A 20,922-nucleotide genomic window follows, 5' to 3' on the forward strand; every position below is an offset into this window, starting at 1 on the left:
ACCCATTAAATGTTTGACCTTGTAATGTGTCATGTTAGTTTCTTATAAAGACTACTAGATGGATTACCCTGAATCTTGGTGGAAGGTCGCATTATGAGTCATTAAAGAAACCAATACATTTTGGTGTGGATCCGGATTAGCAGTAGTATTTTCTTTTCACACTGCCAGATAGGGTGTTATTAGTTCTCAGACAATAATTATTGGATATGTGAGTTTGTACAATTTGTAATATGAATCTAGTGAATTTGTATTCTAGAGAATCAAAGTACAAAATTAATGATGCATTTTCTAACTCAGAAACCAGGCTCACCAGAGAGGCCTCTGAGTCTATTTAAACTCTGTTACCCAGGCTCCTGATTGTAAAACCTGTGTTCCACGTTATGGGTTTTGTTCCAGGAGGTTTGTAATGGGCTCCGAATGTGACACACTTCTCAGTAATGGTGTCAACTCAGCTCAGGCTGTCCTACACACTGCACTAACTCTGTGGCCTCATATTAAAGGGATAGTTCACCAAAAAATGGAAATTCACTCATTATCTTCTCACCACTATACCGATGGAGGGGTGGGTGAAGGGTTTGAGTCCACAAAACAGATTTTCAGGGGTGAACAACGTTGCAGCCAAATCCGATACAATTGAAGTAAATGGTGACCAGTTCTTCAAACATATTTGCGCATTTTTGGCTACTTTTTTATTAAGGCACTCACAACCTACTCATATTAAATATGTTTTAGAAATCCTTGAGCGGTGACAGATATTTCACCTCCCTCTTGTTCACGGTGACCCCCACTGTCTGTGTGTCAAGTGTTGCCAGATAAGTGGATTTAAAACGTCTGTCACCTCATTCCTACTTGCTATATACTTGCTTGTAGCAGAAGGTAAAGCAAGAATTTCATTGTACAGGACTGTATATATAAAACACTTTGAACTTTGATATTATTGCTGGTCAACCGAATGACACGTCATCAGAAAATATGTTTTATGATTCACTTTATTATCTCTTATTTATTCCACAGACAAACGATAAAGAAAATAAATGAATAAAGTAAATCCTATTCAAGTGAAAGAAATCCCGGATTAAGTTGCGATGATGATATTTATATTAGGAGCTCTGATCCATTAGTTCCTCTGATGACGTCACGTCTTCCAGTTGGGTAAACGGTCCAACGGGCTGGTCGCTATCTGTCGCCATCATGTGGTGAAACTACTGCACGATCACATGTTGCATTTAAGAAGTCCAGACTGCTCGCTGACGATGTGTGCGAGTGTTGTTGTTAAAACACATTGTACACTGACGGTCACAGACACCTGGACACTGGCATCCGCGGCATAAACACTAGTTCCACATGTAGTTGTCGCGTTCACAGTGGCTGACTAGCCCGAGCAGTGGAGCAGGGCTGCTTTTAGCATCCAGTCAAGATGGACCCCGCAGAGGAAGGTAGCTAATGTTGAAACCTGATCGCCCTAATTGTTAGTGTTAGCCGGTAAATCAGCTCCTGCTAACACGGTACTGTGTAAACTAATAACTAACTGTGGTCACGTGCAGTGACTAATTCAATATTTGATTAAACTGACGAATGTTAACCGGAATTAGAGAATCCGTTGGCTAATTAGCGATAGCTAACTAGCATTAGCTTTCTTGCTAAGTAGCATTAGCTCGTGTCTGTTAGCTATCAGCTTTTTTAAATAACATTAGCAATGCGAGGTTCCTGTTTTGCCTTTATTAACACTGACAGGTAGTTACATATAGGTATAAATCAAAATAGATCAGTCAGATTGAAGCCATTAAAAAACATGATAAATAATACAGTTAAAAGTTAGCGTTAAAGCAACCCGTTATCATAACGTTACGTACACACTGCTAACCAGCTAGCGACCAGCTGTGTCTGTTGACAAAGTTAAGAGTTTAACAAAGACATAACGTTGTGAATGAATCCAGCTTGTTCAGCATATGCTCAACTCTGATTAAACGATCATAACTCTCGGGTTGTGACGTTAGATGACAGCAGCACGATACACACTGCTGTTTAAACTATGGGGAAAGGAATCTCCATTGTCACGTCGTGTTCAGCTATCTCAAAGTGGGATATTGTTGTTATCCATTTCTGTGTCAGTCAGCACTGAGTACTGTGTGTATCCGAACGGGCATCGTGTCGTTGCATCCTGGGCTAATTATAGTTATTTTATTTTGGTCCTCCAGTGACATAGGTAATCCAAGGATTACTGTTTGTCCTACAGTCAGTGCCCTGTCCTCTTCTACTCCATGAAGACACGTGTTTTCACTAAAACACCACAGTTAGCATAATGTTTCAGGTGTGGACAATTTAATAGACCTCCTCAATTATTTCAAGATAATTTTGCAAATTTATCAGAAGTCAAAAACTGAAATCTCTAATCAATAGAAGTATCCAGACCCTTTGTTGCTGCACTGACAATTGTGGTGAAGTCCATCCTCTTTGCTTCAATTATCAATCATTGAGATGTTTCTCAGATTTGATCGAGGTCTGAATTGACCGGTCATAGTTCAGAAAGGCACACACCCGCTCACATAAGGTTCCACGATTCACACTGCATGTCAAGATGTAAACCAAACCGTGAAGTCCAAGGAGATCTCTGAGAAGTTCCGTGATAAAATTGGTGTAGGGCAGGGAAAAGGTGCAAAACCACTCCTGCAGCTGTTTAGTCTTCCCAGAGGCACAGTGTGAAATGTAAGGAACTGTTTGGAACCACCAGCTGGGTTTCTCCTAGAGTTGCCGGTCTCTTAGTCAGGATGGTGACCACAAACCTGACGGTCACTGCTAACAGAGCTTTAGAGTCTTTCAGAGATGGTAGAACCTGCCTGAAGGATGACTCAGCATGGTGTTGGCAGCCTCATGCTATAGAGACAATCCCATGAAGACATGCAGCTCTAACTTGCTTCCAAAGAGGGTTCTATAAAGTACTTATTTAAGGTTCTGAATACTGTCATAACTGGGAAATGACTGTTTTTGATATGTTTTTATACTTTTCTTTTTTAGTCAAAATGTTCATTCAAAATGCAGTTAACTACACAGTCAATTGTGGAAAAATTAAAGGTTCTGAATATTTTCTGAAGCCACTGTGTATCATATAAATTTGTTTTTTTAAGCTATTGTACTTTGTCGCCTACTGTACAGCAGACATCTGCCGGGTCTGTCGGTCAGAGGGGAGCCATGAAAAGCCGCTCTACCACCCCTGTGTCTGCACTGGCAGCATCAAGTTCATCCATCAGGAATGGTAGGTTCACTGTCTTAGAACATGCATGTTTTCATGAACTTCTCTTGCCTCTCCATGTATCATATGGGTTAAAGTTAGGATGGTACCCATCTACTCTTTCAATTTGTTTGCTCTTACAAATGAATTGGTTGGAATCAATTGTTGAAATGTATGCTAACATTTGTAAAAACAAATTCTCTGGGGAAGAAAACAGCAGGGATTAAAGTAAAGAGATAATCCTTATTATAGTTTAGGGAATTAACACACAGTATTAACAGTGAGACATAAATTGAAACGTAACATATTTTTGGGCAAGGGAAAACTCACGTTTTGGTCATGAACGATCATGGGAACGCTGCATGATTTTGCTACAGGGCCACAGAGGGAGATTCTCATACAAAGAGTGCAGGTGATTTAAAGTTTCCACCAGGTAAAAAGGGAAAACTCACTTGCTGTCTTTTTGTTTTCACAGCCTATTGCAGTGGTTAAAACACAGCAGAAAAGAATATTGTGAATTATGTAAACACAGGTTTGCATTTACACCAAGTAAGTTGTTTGTTTTTCAATACATCAATGACACATTTATTCGTCACAAGCTCCTTTTAAAGTTACTAATTCTGTCTTTTCTTCAGTCTACTCTCCAGACATGCCATCTCGCTTGCCTGTCCAGGATATCTTTTCAGGTCTGGTCACCAGTATCGGAACAGCCATCAGATACTGGTTCCACTACACACTAGTGGCCTTTGCCTGGCTAGGCGTTGTGCCTCTCACAGCATGTAAGTCCCATCATCCCATTGTAAAAACAAAAGGAGATTTCATCAGCAGTTTTCCTATTGTTACCACGTATTGTATGCACTCCCTAACTTCAGTTAGACAGTTTCAGAAAAAAAAGTGAAGAAAATGAAGTTTCAGCAGTCCAATTTTAAAAGAACTGAAAGGTTGAGCTTGTCAGAACAAACACACTTAAATAACCATTCAACCCCAGCCTACAGCAGCAAATTTATTCAAATGTTTTAAGCCACAAATTATCGCTTTTACTCAAGTGGAACTAAGCTTTCATTGTTCTTATTGGCAAAGAATATTGCTCGTTAAGCTTTTTGACAGTTAAGGCATGCAGTGATGAGAAACATTCGAGAGGCGAGGACAGTCAGTAGCTCAACTGGAAAACAGTCTGAATGTGACTTAAACTAACCTGTTAACTTGACTTCCAGTCATAAGTCTCCTGTGATCCCTTGTGATCATATCTCACTTACCAGCTCTATATCCAAATAAATACATACGTAATGTCTGTCCTTGAGGACCAAATGTTTCACCTAGTCTGAATTTAGAGATGTGTCCGATGTCCCTGTGTTTGTGTGTGTCTCAACGAACGAGCAAGAAAGAGACAGAGGAGTCAGAAGGGGGAGGAATGAATCTCGTGCAGCTGTGCTGTAAAGAAATATTTAACAAATTTAAGAAACTGGTAATTAGTGTTGATTTTGGTGGTGGCCACTGTATGAGAGTAACATATGAGCAGTTTGTTAAGTATAAAAAATATTTAGGTTCATTGTGAAACTGTAGTGTGTCAGAGGATATCAGCTAAGTAGGACATCCTTTATATGTGTCCCAGTAGACCTCTGAATGTGTTCTGAGTGATCATATCTCAGTAACGCATTTTGGTGTGTTCAGACCTGTACCGTGCTGACAACCTGTGATCAGATCACTCAGGGCAGATGTTAATACCAGGTCTGAACAGGGTCACAATTTAATGTCAATGCAGCTTGACGTTGAGTAACATTCAGAAGAAAGTCCTGAATTCAGAGTGTGGTTTTTAGATCCTCAAAATGTTGTTATTGTAATAACCCTCTCATATGTTTGCTTTCCTTACAGGTCGCATTTACAAGTGTCTATTTACTGGCTCTGTGAGCTCACTCCTCACCCTCCCATTAGATATGCTTTCAACGTAAGTTTGAATCACTCTCTTTTGGGGGGTTTTGCTGCTCCTGTCTTACACTGTCTTGCTCCTATATGTTCCCCATATCTTGTACACTGGAGTCATATAAATAATTCCTTGAAGAATCCACCCATATGTCTTTTCTTTCCCTTCGTTCTGCTCACTGTATCAAAGTTATGTCTGAAAATTTAGTAAAGTTTAATTAATCTATGATGCACCATTTCCTCTCTCAGACAAAACCTGCTTGCAGACTGTCTCCAGGGTTGTTTTGTGGTCACTTGCACGCTGTGCGCCTTCATCAGCCTGGTGTGGCTCAGAGAGCAGATTGTCCATGGTGGCCCCCCTCAGTGGTTGGAGCAGAATCCACTGCCTTTGGTTCCCAACCCGCCCAACGGCCCTGCACCTGCTAATGAGGTGAGCTCAGTTTATGCTGAAGACTGCACAAGGTTCCTTTTTTCCAGCTGACCAAGGATCAATTATATTTCACAGTTCTTTTTAACACTGGTGCACTAAGATGGACACAAGGTTGTATCTAAAAACGAATTGAGTTAATGTGTACTAATGGCATTCATTTTTATTTGATAGATGTTTCTGTATTTCATTCCTAAATCAGACTATTTTATTGACACACGCATGCAGTTTGATTGAAGCCTTAGGACAGGAATATATTGTTAACAATAGCAACAAATGAAAAGCCGGTTGCTGATGTTTTTTTTTGGCTCATGCCCTAACTGTCAATTTATCATTGCTAATTGCCACATCCAAAACCAAGTATGGTTTATAAGCAAATAAGGGCTCAAATATATAACCTCATGCCACTGGTGCAGCCTCCGTTGTAGGAGTACAGGAAACTGTAACGTCTCTTTATGATTCTGCAGGTGCCAGGTGGTAACGCTGCAGTCAATGCCCAGGCTGCAGCTGACGCCGCAGCAGCCCAGCACCCTGCAGACCCTGCCGAAGACGGTCTGCCTCCTGGCAACCCACATGAAGTCGGCAACCAGGGAAATGATGCTGAACCGGACGAAGACGATGATGGGGAGGAGGACGAAGAGGAGGAGGAGGATGAGGAAGGAAGAGAAGAAGATGCTGCTGATGCCAATAATGGAGGACAAGGTCAGTGTGAGAATAAAAGCACAGAACTGGGATATATTTTGAACTAGTGATTGATTTTTCAATTGTTTTTTATCTCCGTCTTCAGTAGTGTATATATGTTGTCAACCTAATGAAACTATGTCTGCGGGCTTGCCCTTAGAACTGTTGTACCCCTGTTTAAATAACATCAACATAAAAGCGGTAAAAACTAAAGATTAAACACGTGTCAAGTCTTTTGTGAGATGTTTTCATTCCTCTATAATGGAATGTGTTAACCTAAACCTTAGAAGGAAACACAACCTAACCATGGTAATGGAGCTACAGGGGAATAGTTGATGCATGCTATATACTGTTCATAACTGTTTCTGTTGCTTCTTATTCTCCTTTGCAGAAGATTTAAACTGGAACGCTCTGGAGTGGGACCGTGCAGCAGAAGAGCTGACCTGGGAGAGGGTGGGAATCAGTTTTTTATGAATTCCCTGTTCAAATAAGGGCTTTGATGTTGTGATGGCTGTCAGGTTGTTTGCAGATGAAGTTGAGCTAAAGGGCTCGACAGGAAGCGTCCATCCTACTGTAGTTTGGTTAAGCAACACTTATTTCTTGGATATTTCAGTGATGTTTGTAGTTGATGACTTGGAGTAGGATCAGTAAAGTACATCTCTTTTATATTAAAAGCAGCAGCTGTTTTACTAAGACCAGTAGTATTAAATGGTAACTAGTCTGTATTATACAGTGCTTTTCTAGTCTTGATGACCACTCAAAGCACTTTACAGTACAGTTTATTGCCATTCACACAAACATTCATACAGTGCATCTATGAGCAGCACTTTTTCTATGAGGGGCAATTCGGGGCTCAGTATCTTGCCCATGGACAATGGCATACAGAGGGGGAAGACTGGGATTGAACTGCCGAGGAGGAAGTTTCGCTCTGATGGGCGGCTGTGGCTGAGGGGTAGAGCGGTCGTCCTCCAACCAGAAGGTCGGCATTTCGATCCCAGTCGTCCCCACCGATGGGGAAGATGCTGAACATGCCCCTCATAGAAATAAAAGGTGTGTGTGTGCGTGCGTGCGTGCGCGTGCGTGCGTGTGTGTGCGTGTGTGTGTGTGTGTGCGCGTGTGTGCGTGTGTGTGTGTGTAAGTGAGAGAATGGCAAACTGTAATGTAAAGTGCTTTGAGTGCTCATTAAGACTAGAAAAGCTCTACATGAATACAAACCAGTTTACAGCTGTCCATTACCATGTTCAATTATTTGTAATGATAAGTGATAATTGACACTGATTTCTTCATGTCCCAGATGCTGGGACTGGATGGCTCCTTGGTTTTCCTGGTAAGTGCACACAGCTTTTAATTTGTATTCTGTAATATTTCAACATTAATCTGGCCATGGTGACTGTTATGGGTCATGCTGACTTTGGGCTTCTGTAAACAACTTTCATCAGGGCAGTGTAAGCATCCTACAGGTTTCCAAGTAAACATGTTTTATTACATAAATACTCTCAAACACTTGGCTCTGACAAAGTAAAGACAGAAAGTAGCTGCTGGGAATAGTCATTTTGGTTAACTATAGGGATCTATGCTGTACACCTGCTTATTCATGAAATTTGAGGCAGCCAATCATTTGACAGCAGTACAATCCATAAATGGAGAAAAATGTCTTGGACTGTGGCACGATAAGGTACGTTTACATGGAGCCTGAAATTCTTCTTATAATCGGTTTCAAAGCTCAAACAAAATAAAAACACTCCACAAACCCGACAATCAGAATAAACAGGCCCGTCCTGAAAGAAGGTACAAGTCAGGAAACTGCTGGTCCTTCTGTGCTCACTGCAATTCCATCTGTCTGAGGAGGATATCTTTTTGCTGCTGAGATTTAGACACATTAATATCAAACGTGGACTTATCTATTGGCGAGAGTGATCCCACCTGTGTAAATAAGTTGCAACCCATTAAGTTGTCTCTTAGAATATTGTTGGCAACTGCCAATGTGGTCAAAATATCTGCTCTCTGACCCTAAAAAAGTGATTTCAGCTTGTAAAAAGTGTGTTTTTGTGCACAAATCCTTGTTTTCCTTACTTTTCACTACAGGGGCATCAAGTTCAAAGAATGGACCACCTAATAATCACAACTGCAACATATATTGAAAATATGCCAGTCTGAAATATACTGGAGTTTTGTCTTAAACAACTTCAATATTGATATAATACAAATATAATCTTCATTGTAGCTGTAGCTAGAAATGCTGTAACATTGACAGAGCAATGTGTTTTTGTGTGTTTTCTCTAGGAGCACGTCTTCTGGGTGGTGTCTCTCAATACACTCTTCATCCTTGTCTTTGGTAAGTTAAACCTGTAGTGTAGTGTAGTGATGAACACACAGTCATTTTTTGATGTGTGATCTTTGTATCACCCTTATTCAAGCATTTTATTTTCACTGTAGCTCTGTGATGGAAAGACAATCAGTATAATCTACAGTTCTACCTTAACCTCTGTGTTTCCCCCCCTTTTAGCTTTTTGTCCATATCACATCGGCCATTTCTCTGTGGTTGGACTGGGCTTTGAGGACTATGTAAGTGCACAGCGATGTCTGAGAGGAAACTTGAACAGTTTGAATTACTTACTTCTATTTGGGTCTGCCATTCACTGATCCAATTTCTTTGATATCATATCTGGTTTCAGATTAAAGCTTCACACTTTGACGGCCTCGTCACCACCATACTGGGTTACATCCTCCTCGCAGGAGCTCTCATGGTTTGTCATGTATCCTCTTCACTGATCAAATTACCTCATGGGTATGAGGTATTGCAGTTGTGTTTCTACTGCCTGACATTGTATCAGTCATTTATGTTTGTGTTTTTGTTTTCAATTCCACAAAGTTATTTATGATTTCTCTAATTTATTTCCCAGAAAAAGGCCACCACTTAAAGTCTTAATAGAAATGTTGTCTAGTCATGCAGTAACATAACAGGTCAAGACAGTGGTCAACTTTGGCTTGAGGAACCTTTTGTGAAACTTTTAGACTAGATATTATGTTTAATTTTATCTCCAGGTTGTGTATCAGTCCTTAACTGTTTCCCGTTTAGGTACTAGCTTCGTTGGTAAGATTCCAGCGGTCCAGACGACTCCTGGGTGTCTGCTACATTGTTGTTAAGGTAAATTAGGATGCAAGATTAGAATGTCTCCAAACCACAAGAAGCAAAACTAGGAATACAGAAAGTAAGTTTGAAAACAGACACTAAATTGGATTTGTATTGTCACAGGTGTCCCTGCTGGTTGTCATGGAAATAGGCTTGTTCCCACTGATTTGTGGATGGTGGCTCGACATTTGCTCACTGGTAAGACAATTCTACAGAGTACTCTCCACTGATTCTGTTACAGTCACATACTGACCCCTTAATGACTAACAAAGCAGACTGAATGCAGTTGATGAAGAAAATTGGTCGATGTTCTATTTGGAAAACCAAATTCCCAAATTCTATTCATTTGACCAAATTATAAAAAGAGATTCTCATCAGTTCTTGTCATTACTATGAAAAACACAGACCATGCACCCTGTCCCTTTGTTGATTGCAGGAAATGTTTGATGCCACATTGAAAGACAGGGAGCAGAGTTTTGACTCGGCTCCTGGTACGACAATGTTCCTCCACTGGCTGGTCGGCATGGTCTACGTCTTCTACTTTGCCTCTTTCATCCTTTTGCTTCGAGAGGTAACATGGAGAAATCCAGCAAGTCACAATAACACACTGAATTCACAAAGAATTTATAATATTCTAAATGTCTAACCTGAAAACGTGTTTGTGAACAGGTTCTTCGGCCAGGTGTGCTGTGGTTCCTGAGGAACCTGAACGATCCAGACTTTAACCCAGTCCAAGAGATGATCCACCTGCCCATCTACAGACATCTGCGGAGGTTTATTCTCTCTGTGGTCAGTCGCACATCCCCCTCATCTCCTTTCTGCCAAAACTAACCTTCAGTGGCATAACAACAACATGAGATTTCTCAAACAATCAATCAATTATATCAAATTTTATTTGTGTAGCCCGTATTCACAAATCACAGTCTAATGGGGCTTAACAAGGTGCAAAATTCTGCCATTGACCTTCATTAAGAGGAAGGAAAAAAACCATTAATAGCAGGAAAAACATAGTAACCTCAGAGAGAGCCACATGTGACGGATCCCCCTTTCAGGACAGAAAGGAAGGTATGAGATGCCACGAGTAGCAGAGCACATCAATAAAATAACAGTATTTACCACATTGATGAGAAACGACAGTGTCTAACATAAATCAAGTCAAAAATCTAAAATACCATTTTCATATTAAGTCAAGAAAACATTAGAGAAAGAGAATATTTAAGTTTATTGACTATTTAAGAAGATGAGTCATGAAAATATTCTCAATAAGAACAAGCACATATAAACTCCAGAAGCACATTTTTGTCCTTTAAACAGTCTCTTGAACCAAGTTATAAAGAAGTAGATTGTTCTGTTTTCACTTTCCCAGATGAAAAATACAACAGAATAACTGCAAAACATCTGATGGTGTGGATTATGCAGTAATGGAAAAATATCAGTGGAAAGACATGGTTCTTATCAAAAGTGGCTGTTAGAGTTGAAATTTGCTTGAATGGTCTTTTTTTTTTCATAAAATTTGTGGATCTTTGAATAAAATATGGGGAATAATTATCTTGGTTTTTGATGACTATAACTAAAGTAAAATCTACTACACATGGTTTTCAGAACCAAAATGCTTATAGGGATACTCTGTGTCTAACCAAAACATCTGTTTGTTTCCAGGTGGTGTTTGGTTCCATAGTTTTGCTGATGCTTTGGCTCCCCATTAGAATCATTAAACTGTTCTTCCCAAACTTCCTTCCTTACAACGTCATGCTTTACAGGTACACATGACAACACACAAAATTAACATTCTAGCAGTTAAAGGTTATATCTGTTTTAGCAAAAAAAAAACTGAGCCATTTCTACCACATATTTGACAGTATATTATAAACTGAATGTGACTTGTGTCAAGCTGTGGTTTATTTTGTCCCTGCAGTGATGCCCCAGTGAGCGAGCTATCGTTGGAGCTGCTTTTGCTTCAGGTTGTTCTGCCGGCTCTGTTGGAGCAGGGTCACACTCGCCAGTGGCTCAAGCGGCTTGTTCACGCCTGGACGTTCACAGCTGGATACATGCTGTAAGCGCGACACGCAAACAAACTCACACACTGCAAGTTTACATGTTAAATGGTAGAATAGTGTAAAAGCTGAAATATAACTTGTTGCTTTTCTAGATGATCTTTATCATATTTGGTCAAATAAAGTATCAGTGTTTGTGACTGCCAATAGGCCTCAAGTCATAGTTTTCTCTTCATGTGCTATGACTTATAGTAAACGTGAAGTGACTTTACAACAAAGTAATTCCTCAAGTTTGTCCCCACAGTGACCTTCACTCCTACCTGCTCGGAGATCATGAAGATGAGGACAACCAACCACTCAATAATCCTCCCGGTCGCCATAACAACAACCGATTCCCAGGCCTAGGGGAGGGGCTTCACGCTGCCCATCAGGCTATTCTGCAGCAGGGCGGTCCTGTGGGTTTCCAGCCGTACCACCGGCCTGTCCAATTTCCCCTCAAGGTGACTGATGCCCTGACAGTTCTTCATGTCATATTGCCACTGATGAAACTTGTGCTGCTCATAACATTTTTATTGTTTTCTGTTTGTTTGCCTGTTCAGATCATTCTATTGGTCGTCTTCATGTGTGTGACACTGTTACTGGCTAGTCTGATCTGCCTGACACTGCCAGGTAAGTTGTAACCACATGCAGTCATTTTCTGCATTTTACTGTTAGTCCTCTCTGCTCTGCGCTGTCATTCTTCTCACCTCTAATTCTTACCTGTCCTCCTCCTCTCCCTCTTCTCCCAGTGTGTGTGGGTCGCTGGCTGATGTCTTTCTGGATGGGCAGTGCCATGGTTCATGAGCTGTACACAGCAGCCAGTGGGCTCTACGTCTGCTGGCTGGCCATACGAGCCGCCACAGTGCTGCTGTCCTGGATGCCACAGGGGCGAAGCATCATCATGCTCAAAGTCCACGAGTGGACGCTCATGGTACTGTGACTGTAGTCTTCCCAGGAAATGGCAGAAATGAAACTCTTACTGAGGCAAACTTTTGTGTTTCAATGTGCTATCTTGTTAATTACAGATTCTAAAGACCATCGTGGTGGCTGTGCTGTTAGCTGGAGTGATACCTCTGCTGTTGGGTCTGCTGTTTGAGCTGGTCGTTGTGGCTCCGCTCAGAGTCCCACTGGACCAGACACCACTCTTCTATCCCTGGCAGGTAGGACCATGGAGTTTGTATGTAGGACTAATAACATCATCCACAGGACTTCATTGTTTCCCTCTAACGCCACACTGGGTCACACTGGTTGCTGATCCGCTGTGTCTCGCACAAGTATGTTGTTCACAAAGGGAGCAAGTCTGCAGTGGAGCTACTATGGGAGGTTTCTGGTATAACTGCTGTATTTCTTCAAATTAAAGTAGCCTGTACACTCAACTAAATGCCAGGACTTCTTCTAGTCCTACAATAAAAATGAAAACCTTGTAAAAACAAAAAAATGGACTCAGTCAACAGAAACGCACGAGTGCTCTTACTTTGAAAGAAGTACAGTAATTGTTGCAAATATTTATGTTTGTGGCATATAGATATTGAGATTTGGTCAAAGATTATGTTCACTGTCTATTTTGGTGTGAATTGCAGGCGGTACGCAGACACAATAGGCCTGACCCCGACTCTCTAGAAGAGCAGCGCGGCTCACACACAGAAGACGCGCAGGCACTTTGGCCACTCTAACCTGATAGCATAGAAATGAATAACAAGATGTTCCGCTATGCAGACATGGCACTCATGCATCCAGTGTGGCCTGGGTGTGAGGCCTCAGTTATGCTCCCTTGCTGACACAGACAGCTGCAGGCTCCAAAGATGTGTAGTAGTTCATATCAAACTACTTTCTATTCCACTTGTGTTCTACTCGGAGAAGTACATGAGCAGTCAGTGTCCTTGTAGACTTGTGTATTTGCAGATGTGAAAAGTAAAACACTAGTTTAACAAATGACAAATGATCTTCTGTATGTGTTTTGTCAGTAGTGCTGGGTATCAGACCCCAGTACTAGACATCCAATATCATGCATGTATTAGACCATTTTATTTTTCTTGTTGATGCTGCTTGTGGTTCGACATTTTACACATAAAAATGTAATTCTGTCCTTCAAAATAACAAATATATTGTAGCAAAATCAGTTTGTTATGGTATTTTTGGCACACTTGTCACTCATTTCACAAATTCAGCCAACATTTAGTCTCATTGTCAAGGTCACACAAACAGGTTTTCATGCTGCTAATACAGAGCAGATGCAGAAATGTTGAGACCAAGCTCATTGTGTTGTGGTTGTTAATTGGTTGACCTCTGTGTGGCAGGACTGGGCGCTTGGCGTGCTTCATGCTAAAATCATCGCTGCCATCACACTGATGGGCCCTCAGTGGTGGCTGAAAACTGTCATCGAGCAGGTCAGTCTCTCATCTGTCCAGCTTCATATGATGTTAAAAACATAATCAAGATGAAAAACATGTCTGGAAATATGGCTTTATGTAAGTACAGTGGAACATATTGTCCATTTTGTAATAATGTTCACAGTGAAATGTATTGTTAGAACTGATTAAAAAAGTTTTAAGAAAAATAATTGAGCTAGTGTTGGAATAGTGAAGTAAAAGTATTGGTATCTTCCCTCTTGCTGCTGTAGGTGTATGCAAACGGTATCCGAAACATCGACCTCTATTTCATCCTGCGACGACTGGCTGCTCCGGTCATCTGTGTCCTGCTGCTGTCTCTCTGTGTGCCCTACATCATCTCTAAAGGCATTACACCACTGCTTGGTAAGTCTTTATGGATTGTTATTTGTCTGACCTTCACAAGTAGCAAGTTTGAAGGTAGTGGATGAACAGAGCAGATTCATCTCCTCCTTTTTCCCTCACTTCTCCAGTTTTTCTTATCCGCCTGACCTCCTAGTATGAAGTCTGTAGAAACTGCAGAGCCATTTACAGACATTTACCTTCATACATGCTCCTCCTCCGGAGAAAAAACAGAGGATCTGCTGAGTCCAGTGCATGTCTGAAAGCAGCTTAAGACACCCTATTTTACTTTTTTACATGTGCTTTTGATGCTGAACTGGAAGAACACTTGCATTTAAACAGCCAGTCAATTGAGTGTCCCAAGCCCTTTATGGAAATGAGGATTTTAGTCGTTGTGCGAACCAACATCAACATCTTATTAATGAAAAGTGATCATCTTTCTGTTGTCCACCTGCTCCCTCCTTTCCACCCCAGTTTGTCAGTTCCCACAGACATGGAATCACAGACATGCACTGTTTTCTCTTTCCCTCCTCGCTGCTGCAGGTGTACAGCCAGTGATGCAGACGCTGGTGGATAGGAGGATCTATCCGTTCCTGCTGATGGTGGTCATACTCTTGGCCATTCTCTCCTTCCAGATACGCCAGTTCAAACGCTTATACGAACACATCAAGAATGACAAGTCAGTACACCACTAAAGGTCTTTCAGCATGAACTTAGACTTGGGGGCAAACAAGCTATGTTTTTATTTTACTTCTGTTCATCTTGAGAAATTTCTGTCAGTGGTCAGATTCTTTGATTACAAAAAACTGGAAGGAAATAAGATCTTTGGGATATTCCACTACTGAAGAAAAACTGAAGTCCTCTATTGACAGTCAACATTCCAATAAGTTGTCAACAGTAGTTGGTAGGGGGATGCTACTGACACATTGTACAGAAAGCAGCTAGTAGTTTGTAACATAGATACAATGCCCTATGTTTTTTTTCATATTGCAATTTCAAATATATATGGTCATATACCCGATCAGCCACAACATTGAAACAAGTCACAAGTTTTATGTCGTGGCTGATTGGTATAGAAAACAGAACGGATAAATCCCTACATTTGCCTGAGAATTACTGATGGTTTATATTTTTTCTGTCACATTCATTTACAAATAGGCCTATATATTGTTTGGATGTCGCATCTGTGATATATGTGATTTACTTTTTAATAAAACAAAATAATATACACAACACAAAAAGGCCATGTTGTTGTTAGAATGACACATGAACATAGAGCAAAAAGATCCTCAAACAATCTGTTTTGTGACTGAGAATGAAACTCAAAAAGTAAAGCTGACCCAACTGAAAAGTAAAATTGAGTGCTGTGAATGTGAATCCTTAAATTATTTCTAAACCGCCATCTTTCCCGTCTCTTACAGATACCTAGTCGGACAGAGACTTGTAAACTATGAACGTAAGACAGGCAGGAGCACAACCAGCGCTGCCCTCAGCAGCTCCTCGTAGAGCTGACTCTGCTGTGGGACCAATGGAGCTGACTCGCTGTGTCCAGCACTGGGAGCTCTGTGGTGAAACTTGGCTGTGTGCTTCAAACACGACCTCTTAACGTATGACTGAGCTCTAGTTCTAACTATCAGTACTGCAACAGCAGGTTTGGAGACAAAGACCTTCAACAGTTTCAACGTAATTTTGTGAACAAGGTTGTTAACCAACCTGTGAAGACTGTCGGCATGAGAGAAACTCAGCAGAACCACGACCGTGTTAATCCTGTCTAATGTTTCTGTTTTCATGTTCAACGCAGCTGTCATTTTAAGTGGTAAAGGTTTGAGAAGTGGGGTCAGTTGAGCTAAGCTTTTACCTCAGATTGTGGTTCCCTTTGTTTTTTTTAATGAAATATTGTTTAGGTCACACTGTGTCTCTGAACAGGACATTTTCAGGGTTGTGAAGGAGGCAATGGAGACGCCCCTGTGGGTCTCTTCCTGTTGTTTGTCTCAGATGGCACCCATCACCAGATTGAGGTAGTCAGTGATAAGGAGGAAAAACATCATGTAGCAATGTGATTGTATTTGATTTTTTAAATTTTATTTGATGTGTTTTCATTGATTTTTAGTGTTTAGTTGCTGGAGTTAACTGTTAGATAAGCCTTAGAGGATTAATTTCAACTGAAGGTGTAGAAAAAGACTGAGACACACTCTGGACACAGCCCAGGACATTTTTCTGTTCCCTGATATACTCTCCTGTGAATTGTTAAACAGTCCTGGTTGTGTACAACCTTCCTGAGCTTTTGTTGGGTTACAAAACAAGTGAAATCCAGTGACAGAAGAGGAGTTTATGAACCTGAAAACAGTCCCATGTTGGAGTGCAGCACATACAAGGCATCAAAGAACATTTAAACAGTAAAAGTGGCCTTTCAGAATTGCATTATGTTCTTGAGTAACACCTTTAGGTTTACCCTGATTGCTTTATATACATATTTATTCTCAAAGATTTAAAAAGTAATTGTGAGCTGACTGGTCGTCAGTGGCCTGTAATTCTGTCAATCGGCTGTTCAGACTCTGACTTGCCTGTGTCCTGTTATGAGACAACAGCTGAAACCAACTCTAAATGACAAAACACTGAGTCAAGTGATTCAAATGCAGGTTTCCCCATCAGGAGATCAGTCAGTGGATGTGGCCACTGTTTACCTTTGACATGTCATACCTTTAAACATCTCAGGTTTTCTTTTTTCTTCTTTTTTAAATTGAATTTCCCTCGCTGTCCAGTGTTGAGCTTAATCAGTCAGGTTGTGAGAGCAGTTGTCTAAATGTTTGGCCTTTGTAGTGTGATTGTTTCTGGGGGAAGCTTCATCTGCTCTCCTAAAGTTCACACTTGACCCACTTGATCATCATTAAATAGAAATGGGAATCTTCTCTCCCCACATCTTAGAACCAGGAGATAGTTAGCTCACCATAGCTTGGCATAAAAACTGGAAACACAACAAGACAAACTGTACACAACGACACTTTGCAGTATGACAAGGGAGTCTGCTGTGCATCTGGCCTCAAGACACAAGTGTTCTCATTTAGAAAGAGAATAAACTTACACTGTATATAATTAAGTATTTGGTTCAATGTATGTAGAATCTATGACAAATCCATGACAATTGAATTGAAGAATTTTCAAAACAGATGTTTGAAAGATCAGTCATAGTATCTGAAACAAGCTCCTGCCATTCTTTATGGGGAGTTTTTATCTTTTAATTTTTTTTATTTTGTTTTTATTTTGTTTTTATTTTTCACAATAAGTGTCAAGCAGAGATTAAGATGTTTTTGTTTTCATGCAAATGTGTTAATGGGCTGCACTTTATTACACTGTTTAGAAATAATCTCAGTCTGTGTGTAACTGGGTCAACACAGCAGGGGTTGTGTGTGTTCTTCACTGAGGTGTCACTATTTCACTGTGGTGACTCTGCACAACAGGTGTCACATCAAAGGCGAATTTCAGTTTAGCATCTGTTGTTGACACTGTATCTGTCTTAGTGTTTTCACTTGGAGTTTGGTAAATATAAACTGCTTTTCTATTGATAGGGATTGTGAATGACTTTAACTTTAGTGCTGACAGCTATAGTATAGCTGTGTGGAATGCTCACATTATATATGATGCTATAAAGTGACCTTTTAGTATCTTGTTGAACTGAGCTGGACACTTAACATTTTGGTCTTGAATTTCAATTTTTAGAATCAAATGATTTCTATTTTTATATGTGCAACAAAGCAGTGGCATGTACTGTAACACAAAGGTATAAACTTAAAGGTCATTGTTGGTTCACTAACATGAAACAATAATAAATCACTGTACTGAGTTTTTGAGTGCAGTTTCATATTTACAGTGTGGACTTTATGCTCTTCAAACATGTTGCTCGGGTTTTTTTTCTTAAACTGTGGTTCCCCACCGTAGTTAGAGGACATGTCTCCACTTTGAGATATGAATGCTGCCCCATTTGGAGCCAGAGTGTGTGCTGAGGTCCTGCCAATACATGAGAAAAAATGATTTGACAGAGACTTTGATTTTTTACTTTTGTCCATGTCCCATTTACGACCGACACTGCAGCCAGGCACCAGGGTGCAATTGACTTGCTTTGGCTTCACTTAAGGGGAGCGGTCATGTCTTCCATCCTTATAAAAAGTCTCACAGTTCCCTATATTGCTGTTGTGACGCCCCCTAGGTGCTTAAAGTGTAATAGCGAGACAGTGAATAGTCTAGAAACAAATCTTTCTACAGACTTCTTTGATATATTTCCTTATAAATGACTTCAACACATTTAAATAATGACAGTTACTTTGAGCTGTTCAGACATCCTGTTCTGTTGTGACTGTCATTTAAGCAGAGGTATTTTACTTGCTCATGATGTTGCCTTTTGTTGGGGAACCCACGAGTCTGTGAGTTGGTATCAGTTTCTCTGTAAAGTAAAATGACAGCCGATTAGTTCTTTTTTTTTTTCTACATGAGACAATACAGGTTTATTGTCAGTCGTCTGTCTTACATTCATCTAATTAAACAGGCACAGATGAATCACTGAAAAAACACCATCTGCTCTGAGTAATTGGCATCAACTATTCTCTATTCCATATTTAATCCAACAGGTGATACTTTCTTTCAAGAAAAAAATTATATATAATACTAGTAATGAAGTAATAAGTAATGAAACTTGAATGGGAAAAAATATTGGGACCTTTTTAGCACAACATTTTTGAGGCAATCACACCAAGTATCAACAAGCTTATTCTTCTGGAGCAAACTGCTCCACTTCTTCCAGACGTACGTTTTGGTTAATTATCCTGTTTGGAGCAGACAAAACTGTCTGATGCCTCGATAATCTTCTGAGTTCACTGTGCCCTGCACTGATTCACATGACTGAGCCTCCTCCACGTTTCACGGAGGGGACGGTGATCTTCTCTTCCAGACCTTGTTTTTCCTCTGGGAACACAGATTTTATTTTATTTCATCTGTCTTAAGGAAATTTCCCAGCAGCATTGTAATGTCTCCAAATGCATACCAGAAAACACCTGTCAGACATTTTATGTTTTTCTGTAAAAAGGGAATCTTCTTCCATGAAGCCACTTTCAGTCAGATATTGACACATGATGCACTGTTGTACTTGGTGTTTTCCTGTGTTCTTCATCCACCACCTGAACTGTCCCTCTGTTCACTCTGGTGATCATGTTCCTCTTGCAGCCAGGGAGGTTCTTGATAATACAATTTTGATCTTCTATTCTTTACCTTCACCATGCTTGGGAAATATTTTCTTCCTTAACTCCTCATAAAAATGTCTTTTCATTCTTGTCACTGTTCGGTGTGGTAAACATAATAATGCCCAACAACACGATGAGAACTTTTGAAGGGCTTTTGAAGGGCTGAATGACTGAATAAAATATTAAAGTAAGGACAATCTGCAATTTAAATATCGTAACAATTAATTGCAACCTCACCACCTCAAATGGGTTCCGCTAATGTAGTAGATCTTTATAGCAAGAATTCAGCTCTTTTTACAGTTTCAAATGAGTACAGACCAAAGAGATTTAAATCAAAAAGCTCTAAAGATGCACTGTGTTGTTTCAGTGAGGTGTCACCACGTATTTACACTTTATAGACAACATATTGTAACAGCAGTTGCATCTTGTGTCTTGTAAATCGTGGTTGTAAATGTGTCTGGTCTTTTAAGGCCTCAGTTCAGTTTTTTTCTAACAGTACCACAATGTCACAGGAAATCAAAATTAAAATTGCATAATTTAAACCAACCTGGCTCTGATTTGAAATCACGTCTCTTACTGAATGAAAACGTTCCTTTGGGAAACAGGAAGCGGGGGTTATTTCTGCTGAATCCAATTACGCGTCAGCTAATGCACAGTCTTAACAGTTTTGGAAGCCAAAGACAGATTAGCAGCATATGCAGCCGAGACAAGATTTCTGCTGTCAAGATAAATCAGATTTTTCCAGCCTGCACTTTATGTTTCACATTCCGATCAACCTTTTCATAGCAATTAAATCAGAGAGTAAGTGTCCCTCCTTAAGGAGCTCTGAGGGGATTAGTGCTGCGTCAGAAAGGCCTTCCTTTCTTCTGCTACTCTATCGTCAAACCAGATTTCAGGCTAAAACAAAACAGAAAAACCTTCCAACTGTTCCCGGTCACATCTACAAACACTGATAATAAATTATTCTTACAATTTTTACTGTTACAAATGTGGATGCCTGCAGAATTCGTACAACAATACCTTTATTTTGAAAGGTTCAAAAATTGAGATTGTATCATGGTAGGATAAGAGTTATCTTTACTTTAGATAAGAAATTGCAACTGTGGGATTATCAGTTTTAATGTATAGTAGCTGTAGCTGCCATATAAAATAAAAGAGGAGAATATCTTAAGTGGAAAAGACCGATTGTGTTTGTGTTGTTCTTTGTTTGTGGCGTGAACCATGTTTTAAGACCTTTGAGGATTTTCAAATCCTTCTGTTTTATTCATTCAGAGACTTCCTGCAAAACTGTATTCTGCCTTTTCTGTTATCTATGAGCTTTAAGCCTCAATCGGAGTGAATCAGCTGTTAAAGGCATATTCACCATAGGGACCAGTTCAGGATTCAATAACACAACTGGAGGAGCTGAAACAGAGGAGACGATGGGGCCTGTGCTGAGACCAAACCCATGTGTGTCAACACGTACAATTGTCTCTTAAAGATAAGTTTACGACTGGGTGCTAATTTTATTCTTTTATTCTTTCACATCATTTTTATTTT

General features: G+C 40.2%; 1 protein-coding gene across 2 annotated transcripts; it reads left to right on the top strand.

The window, feature by feature from the left end:
• Positions 1–1,182: 1,182 nt before the first annotated feature.
• On the top strand, positions 1,183–17,993 carry LOC118117615 (E3 ubiquitin-protein ligase MARCHF6). Of its 2 annotated transcripts, none has more exons than XM_035169976.2 (26): positions 1,183–1,436; positions 3,154–3,253; positions 3,705–3,778; positions 3,865–4,008; positions 5,102–5,174; positions 5,399–5,579; positions 6,044–6,278; positions 6,649–6,710; positions 7,552–7,584; positions 8,541–8,592; positions 8,764–8,822; positions 8,933–9,013; positions 9,337–9,405; positions 9,514–9,588; positions 9,827–9,961; positions 10,060–10,179; positions 11,050–11,150; positions 11,306–11,443; positions 11,689–11,884; positions 11,984–12,053; positions 12,173–12,354; positions 12,449–12,583; positions 13,721–13,810; positions 14,044–14,176; positions 14,696–14,831; positions 15,574–17,993. In XM_035169976.2, the coding sequence occupies exons 1-26, from the start codon at positions 1,418–1,420 to the stop codon at positions 15,656–15,658; spliced, it is 2,778 nt and encodes a 925-aa protein (XP_035025867.2). In that variant the 5' UTR covers positions 1,183–1,417; the 3' UTR covers positions 15,659–17,993. The 2 variants fall into 2 exon arrangements, with proteins under 2 accessions (XP_035025867.2, XP_035025869.2); XM_035169978.2 differs by having other exon boundaries at positions 3,157–3,253.
• The last annotated feature ends 2,929 nt before the right edge of the window (positions 17,994–20,922 follow it).

The sequence above is a fragment of the Hippoglossus stenolepis genome, chromosome 11 (assembly GCF_022539355.2).
Source record: "Hippoglossus stenolepis isolate QCI-W04-F060 chromosome 11, HSTE1.2, whole genome shotgun sequence".
NCBI lineage: Eukaryota > Metazoa > Chordata > Actinopteri > Pleuronectiformes > Pleuronectidae > Hippoglossus > Hippoglossus stenolepis.

Excerpts from the sequence above, each read along its gene's own strand:
- LOC118117615 (XM_035169976.2), top strand. Across the intron at positions 6,711-7,551 it reads AAGAGCTGACCTGGGAGAGG|ATGCTGGGACTGGATGGCTC; the intron begins GTGGGAATCAGT and ends TTCATGTCCCAG. Across the intron at positions 11,444-11,688 it reads TTCACAGCTGGATACATGCT|TGACCTTCACTCCTACCTGC; the intron begins GTAAGCGCGACA and ends TTGTCCCCACAG.